The sequence below is a fragment of the Etheostoma cragini genome, chromosome 14, assembly GCF_013103735.1.
Source record: "Etheostoma cragini isolate CJK2018 chromosome 14, CSU_Ecrag_1.0, whole genome shotgun sequence".
In the NCBI taxonomy this organism is placed as follows: Eukaryota; Metazoa; Chordata; class Actinopteri; order Perciformes; family Percidae; genus Etheostoma; species Etheostoma cragini.
The window spans coordinates 24,552,866-24,560,828 of NC_048420.1; the positions used below are offsets into that span (position 1 = coordinate 24,552,866).

Sequence of the window (7,963 nt, forward strand, 5' to 3'; positions counted from 1 at the left end):
CATGGAGTCTGGTGGAGATATGCTGCTCTATACACACTAAAAGTAGTGATTATTTACATGGAGTCTGGTGGAGATATTATTTACATGGGTTTGGTGATGGTGATTTTCGGGGCTGTTTTTTAGATAAACAATGGTTCTTATTGAATAGGCTCTTTGTATTCTTTATTATTCAACAAAGACCATCACTAAATCATTGTATAGTATGTAAAACACAACATTAGATAAATTAAACCCACTGCTCTTTCCTGGAGGCCAGGCCTGGAGTGATGATAAAATTAGGTGATATGAATAACACTGTCTTTGAACTTTATTAGACAGTTAAATAAAAAAAAATATATTATGTACATTAGGGGTGTCACAATACCAAAAATTCAGTAGTGAGTGCCAATACCAGTAAAATAACACAATTCTCGATGCCGATTTTGATACCAATAAAAAAGAAGTAGAATATCTTTTACTACTATAGTACAGTTCAGACATACATTTAAATGCCCTCGATTAATAGATTGTATTACATGGCTATGCTGCCGCCTGCTTGTACATTACAACTTGACCTACATTCACTTAACTATGTAGGCATAAAATCTAGACGCAATCAGATTTCCGTGATCTCCGTTCCACTGGACCAATACAGTGGAACGTTTGCCTTTAAAAGAGCGACAGCAGTAAACCTAATATACATTATGTTGTGATGTTGTATATTATGTTGCTGTCTGCATTGTTTCTTTTCGAGAAAGCGTGTGGTGGCGCTGTTCCATAGCTGCTGCCCGAGGCTTCCTCCAACCTAAGTGAAATTCCTCGTATGTTTGTCATACCTGGCGAATAAAGCTGATTCTGATATCATCATTACTGAGATTAAACTACATTCTCGGGTATGATTACACTGAATAACGCATTCAATAAACAGAAACAACTCTTGCAAATAAACAGATGCACAGTATTAACTCACACATAAAAAAGCACCCTTGTGAATTAGCCTCCTGTTGCCAACGTGACAACCAAAGTCATTTAAAAAGAAAAAAATTCAATTGTGAACAGGGTGAAATGAGATCGCGTAACAATAATTAACCATGCAGACCTACTGGCCACTGAGCTAATTAACTATTCTGAGGGAAACCCTGCAGTCTCTAAGCTTTAGTTGACATTATCTTCTGTCTGTGTTTCAGCTTTGCCTCCGGACGACAAAAGCCAGATTGTTATTAATGAGGAGCAGCAGGAGTGTAGCTCCAGTGTGGACCAACAGGAGTCAGAGCCCCCCACACACATTAAAGAGGAGCAGGAGGAGCTGTGGAGCAGTCAGGAGGGAGAGCAGCTTCAGGGGCTGCAAGAGGCTGATATTACCAAGCTCTCATTCACTTTTGTCCATGTGAAGAGTGAAGATGATGAAGAAGAAGGTAAGAACAATGTTAACAAGGCTTGTAGGGAAATAAAAGGGGGACAAATCTGCAGAAGTCAAGAGCATGTGCAGACCTTCGTCCACAGCGCTGCGGAGGAAAATGTGCTCTGGTTTATTGGTATTTATTTAAACCAATCACAATAATCTTGAGTGGTGCTCAGTGTTTCCTACAGTTTATAAAGCAAATTTTGACAAAGGGGGTGGTTGTGTTGCCACGTGTCTTGGGGGGGGGGGGGGGGGGGGGGGGGGGGGGGGGGGGGGGGGGGGAAATACTTATTTTCGTAACAATCAAGTATCAAAAACTGAGGACACGCTGTTGGTTGCTGTCCTCCTGTTCTACTTTCATTGCCTAACAAATCTCTTTCTCTCCGTGACACTGGCTCTCGGCTTCAGCAGCACTGGTTGAAGGTTGAAAACATTGTAAACTAATTAATGAACAACTAATCATACTGGTCCGGACGGTTCAGGCTGGTCCTCATCCTCAACACGGCCCTTTTCAGTCACAGAAAATACTTATCAGCAGCAAGCATTAGTTGTTAGAGTAAAAAAATGACATAACGTTATTTACAATCACTTTATTCGATTTACAGCTACTACATAGTACAGTGTTTTGACCTCAACAACTTTTACCGCAAACTTGCGACTAGTGTCCGTGTGTGTGTCTGTCTAAAATAATCGTTAGGGACAGTCCTAAATGGTTCAAACTACCTCTCATTATTATTGGTTTAAGTTGTGGTCAGTAATTCTGTTTAATTCTGTTCCTGCAGATTTCAATCAGCTGTCAGTGGTTAAAGAAGAAATTCCCCCTGAGCAGCAGGAGTGTAACTCCAGTGTGGAACCGCAGGAGCTAGAGCCCTCCCCACACATTAAAGAGGAGCAGGAGGAACTGTGGAACTGTCAGGAGGGAGAGCAGCTTCAAGGGCTGGAGGAGGCTGATATCACCAAGTTCCCATTCACTCCTGTCCCTGTGAAGAGTGAAGATGATGACGAGGAAGCTCAGTCCTCACAGCTTCATCAGAGACAGACTCAACACATGGAAACAGAAGCTGATGAAGAGGACTGTGGGGGACCAGAACCAGCCAGGAACTCACATCCACTTTTACATCCAGACACTGAAGACCAGACTGGAGACTCTGCTGAACCTGAGACTGATGACAGTGCTGATTGGAAGGAGACCAGAGAACCTCAGTCAGCTTTAAACTCTCTGAAACATGATTCAAGACGTAAGAAAACATTCAGCTGCTCTGAGTGTGGGAGAAGATTTGGCCGCAAGCAACATCTGCAGACACACATGAGAACTCATACAGAAGAGAAACCTTTCAGCTGCTCTGAGTGTGGGAAAAGATTCGGCCACAAACACCGTCTGCAGACACACATGACAACTCATACAGGCGAGAAACCTTTCAGCTGCTCAGTGTGTAGGAAATCTTTTACACAAAGTATACATTTAAAGATGCACATGATAACTCACACAGGAGATAAAACTTTCAGCTGCCTTGAGTGTGGGAAAAGATTTGGCCACAAGCAATGTCTGCAGACACACATGACAACTCATACAGGAGAGAGGCCATACAGCTGCTCAGTCTGTGAGAAATCTTTTACACAGAGTGGAAATTTACAAAGACACATGAAACAACACACAGGAGAGAAACCTTTCAGCTGCTCAGTCTGTGAGAAATCTTTTACACAGAGTGGAAATTTACAAAAACATATGAAACGACACACAGGAGAGAAAGCTTTCAGCTGCTCAGTCTGTAAGAAATCTTTTAAACATATTAGCCATTTACAATATCATATGAAACAACACATAGGAGAGGAACCGTCTACTTCCTGTGTTAGTGACATCAGAAAGCTGCATGAATGGAGCTCCAGTGTGGACCAGGAGCAGCCAGAGGCCCCCCCACACTTTACAGAGGAGCTGTGGCGCGGTCAGGAGGGCGAGGAGCTTCAAGGGCTAGAGGCGACTGATATCACCAAGTTTACATTCACTTGTGTCCCTGTGAAGAGTGAAGATGATGTAGAGGAAGGTAAGAACAATGTTAACAGGGCTTGTAGGGGAAATAAAGGGGGACACATCTGCAGGAGTCAAGAGCATAAAAGGTCAAGAGAACCTGGTTTATTTTATTTTAGGAGTAGGGATCCTTTCACACTAGTCTTGCATGTGCAGACCTTCGTCCACAGCTCTGCGGAGGAAAATGTGCTCTGGTTTATTGGTATTTCTTTAAACCCATCACATTAATCTTGGGTGGTGCACAGTGTTTCCCACAGTTTATAGAGCAAATTTTGGCGCAGGGATGGTTGGGTGTCACCCTGTATTTGACCTAGGGCAATCTCGTATTAGACATTTTCCAAACTATCTGCATTTATAATGGCCGATATTTTAAATGAAATTATAATAATACACTAATAATACATTTAGAGCGCCTTTCATGACACCCAAAGTCATTTCACAAACAAAAAGGACATTAAATAATTATAGTCATCTTATAAAGGTGCTGAGGCTCAAACTAGGAATATGCAGTAGACATGCTGAGCGGGAAGCAGTGTAAAACTTACAGTTCTCACAATAGAGCAGTGCAACATCACTTCCCCTGAGCGGGGTTTACAGAAGAAAACAAATACATGCATACAGGACTGCATCCATGAGCAAAATCATCGCTCTGCTGCCACACCTCTGCAAGACACAGAAAGTCCAGTCGACGGTCCACAGCGAAGTCGCTGACGAGACAAGCCCCGCCGGTGAGGGATCTTATGTTGAAAAATCCAGCTTTCAGACAGTTTGGCTGACAGTGCATATCTGATTTAGGTAGACAGGCAAGCAATTCAATTCAGTTCAATTTAATTTAATTTATAGTATCAATTCATAACAAGAGTTATCTGGGGACACTTTACAGATAGAGTAGATCTAGTCCACACTCCATAATTTACAAGGATCCAACCGTTCTAGTAGTTTCCTCCAGAGCAAGCAACAGTGCGACAGTGGCAAGGAAAAACATCCTTTTAGGCAGAAACCTGGGACAGACCCAGGCTCTTGGTAGGCGGTGTCTGACGGGCCGGTTGGGGTTAGAATGAAGAGTGGCAATAACAATCACAAAAAATAGTAGTTTGTAGTAGTTCTTTGTAGTAGTTCATGGCATAGCAGAGCACTCTGCGTCATTAGAAGGCACAGCAGGATGTAGCTGGGCACCGCAGAGTGTAGAATATTTAGAATATTGGATTTTATGAGTTTGACAATCTATAATATCAAATTAATTGTTAGTGTAATCAATGACTAAAATAATCGTTAGGGACAGTCCTAAATGGTTACATTTAGGTAGGTTTTAGCAAGCTGATCTTAACAAGCAATGCTGCTGTTTTTATCAGTTTGTTAGACTAAATTTGTAAGTTTTTGTATATTTATGATGATTCAAACTACCTCTTATTATTGTTGGTTTGACTTGTGCTCAGTAACTCTGTTTTATTCTGTTCCTGCAGATGTCCAGCATCTGTCAATGGTAAAAGAAGAGGTTCCCCCTGAGCAGCAGGAGTGTAGCTGCCGTGTGGACCAGCAGGAGCCAGAGGCCCCTCCACACATTAAAGAGGAATGGGAGGAACTGTGTATCAGTCAGGAGGGAGAGCAGCACCAAGGGCTGGAGGAGGCTGAAAACACCAAGTTCCCTTTCACTTTTGTCTCTGTGAAGAGTGAAGATGATGAAGAGGAAGCTCAGTCCTCACAGCTTCATCAAAGACAAACTCAACACATAGAAACAGAAGCTGATGGAGATGACTGTGGAGGACCAGAACCAGCCAGGAACTCACATCTAGAGACTGGAGACTCTTCTGAACCTGAGACTGATGACCGTGCTGATTGGAAGGAGACCAGAGAACCTCAGTCGGCTTTAAACGTTTTGAAACATGATTCAACATTTAAGAAAACCTTTAGCTGCTCGGAGTCTGGGAGAAGATTTGGCCGCAAGCAACATCTCCAGACACACATGAGAACTCATACAGGAGAGAAACCTTTCAGCTGCTCAATCTGTAAAAAATCTTTTACAGTGAGAGGAAGCTTGAAACAACACATGCGAATCCACACAGGGCAGATGCCATATAGCTGCTCTGAGTGTGGAAAAAGATTTAACCACATCTCAAATCTGAAGAGTCACTTGAGAACTCATACAGGAGAGAAGCCCTTCTGCTGCTCAGTTTGTGATCAGAGATATGGCCACAAGACAGACCTGAAGAGACACATGATGACTCACACAGGAGAGAAACCATTCGGCTGCTCAGTTTGTGATCAACGATTTTGCTACAATACACTCCTGAAGAGCCACATGATAACTCACACAGGAGAGAAAGCATTCAGCTGCTCAGGTTGTAATCAAAGCTTTGGCCGCAAAACATATCTGAACAGACACATGAAAACTCACACAGGAGAGAAACCATTCAGCTGCTCAGTTTGTGATCAAAGATTTGGTCAAAGGTCACACCTGAAGAGACACATGTTAACTCATACAGGAGAGAAAGCTTTCAGCTGCTCTGTCTGTAAGAAATCTTTTAGACGTAGCAGCCATTTACAATATCACATGAAACAACACACAGGAGAGGAACCGTCTACTTCCTGTGTTAGTGACATCACAAAGCAGCAGGATTGGAGCTCTAGTGTGGACCAGGAGCAACCAGAGAATCTCAGCCAGGTTGGAACTCTCTGAAACATAGAAATAAAATGGATGGAAGGGCCATTTTGATTCAAATCAACACAGCATAATGGTCAGAGTGGCAGCTATTTTTTATAAATACGATTGCCATGGTAACCTATAAACTGAGCATAAAAATATTTCCGGAGAGTCGCGGGGCTGAGGTTAATTAAGTCAAATTAATGTCATGCTCCATCCACTGAAAGTACACTTCTATCACCACGAGTAACTGCTTTTTTTGGCTTTTTTTTCTGTGAACAATGTGGCTAGTTGGTGGCGTTAAGGAAGAGTTAGCAAGCTATTGTTAGCCAGGTATGAGGACACGTTGTTCTCCGCCTGGCTGGTTCCGCCGTGCTGTCATGTTGCATCAGTTGAACAGCGGGCGGGGTCCAGTGATGAACTGCTATTAAAAATACAGCCCTTGCATTTTAAGCCCCACCCAAACATTGAGATAAAAAGCCCCCAAAAACATAAAGAGAATACAAGAATTTAGCTAAAGTCGGCAGATCTACGACATGATTTGCTTCACTTAAAGCACATTTAGCTCTAATACAACAGCTCAACATTTAAGAACAGCAAACAATACAACAGCTCCTCAAAAACCTGGAAAGAGAAAGGCTTAACCTCTGGGTAGTACACACATTGTCAGTAACATAGCTTTGAAATTAATAACTCTGTCTACCCTCCCTGTCTGCATACATAAAATAACTTGGGAACAGAATAAGGTTATAACTTACTTTAGGGTCCGCTGACCCGTTGGCAATGGGTCTAACTGTTCCTCCTCACTCCGTGCAACTCCAAGAACATTTCCCGAGCTGCATATGTTCAGCAGCTGCTGAAGAAGTTCACCCTGAGCAGCAGGAGTGTAGCTCCAGTGTGGACCAGCAGGAGCCAGAGCCCCCCCACACATTAAAGAGGAGCAGGAGGACCTCTGTAGCAGTCCTGAGGGAGAGCAGCTTCAAGGGCTGGAGGAAGGAGCTCAACAGCTTCATCAAAGACAAACTCAACACATGGAAACAAAAGCATTTAAACAAAGAGTTAATAACATTCCACTATCTTTTATTACTAAATATTTATTTAAAGATTTTCATACATGATGTACATACATATTGGTTTTAAATATTGGTAATTGGTTTCATTAACTTCTAATAATTTGTATTGGTATCTGCTGATCACTAATCTGTACTTATTTCTCTCTGTGCTGCTGGGACTGCGACTGACTTTACAAGAACTCATCATTTCTAGCGTCCATTTGTATTTTATTATTAATATAAATTAGTTTTATGTTCAGTGGAAATATAAAGTGAAGATGAAAGTGTTACCTGTTAACTCTGAAAATACAGGGTTTCCCCGGGGTCCAAAAATGTCTAAAAATATTTTTTATATTAGTATTGTGTTCTTTTTTAATAATTTCAAACGTGTCTTATATCTTTTTAGGTTCATGTATTGCTGCCTTTGATGCTCATTGAAATTCAATTTTTTTAGTTCCGTGGTGTTGTAATTCTTCCTTTCGCTTGTCCAAATATATAATTTGTGGTTTATGTACAGATCAATATGATCAATGTGTTGTTTAATTCAATTTCATTTTTTTTTTTAAACTTTTAGTACATTTTTAATTTAATGCCTAAAAGTCTGAAAATGTGACTGGTTAAAACCTGCAGAAACTTTGATATTAACACTTTTACGTGAACACATTTTCTTGTTGTTCTGCCCTATTGTCAGAAACCAGGAGTGACATTCTGGGTCCTTTATTATTAATTACTCCATAATTATCATTCCCCTTTTTCAAGGGCAAAATGAAACAACATATTCAACCTGTTACAAAAAGTTATATACTATATAGGTATATTTAATTTTTGGACACTGGCCTGGGTAGGGAAGAGGTGAAACTAAA

At 41.4% G+C, this 7,963-nt stretch overlaps 1 protein-coding gene across 2 annotated transcripts in view; it reads left to right on the forward strand.

The window, feature by feature from the left end:
* LOC117956476 (oocyte zinc finger protein XlCOF6.1-like) overlaps window positions 1–6,130 on the forward strand; it is a 59,752-nt gene extending 53,622 nt beyond the window's left edge. The window contains exon 3 of one of the 2 annotated variants that reach the window (XM_034891559.1): window positions 4,987–6,130. In XM_034891559.1, coding sequence (XP_034747450.1) covers window positions 4,987–6,084 — 1,098 coding nt within the window. In that variant the 3' untranslated portion in view covers window positions 6,085–6,130. Of the gene's footprint in view, window positions 1–4,870 lie in introns of both variants that reach the window. The other variant, XM_034891558.1, reaches the window with a different exon arrangement.
* The last annotated feature ends 1,833 nt before the right edge of the window (window positions 6,131–7,963 follow it).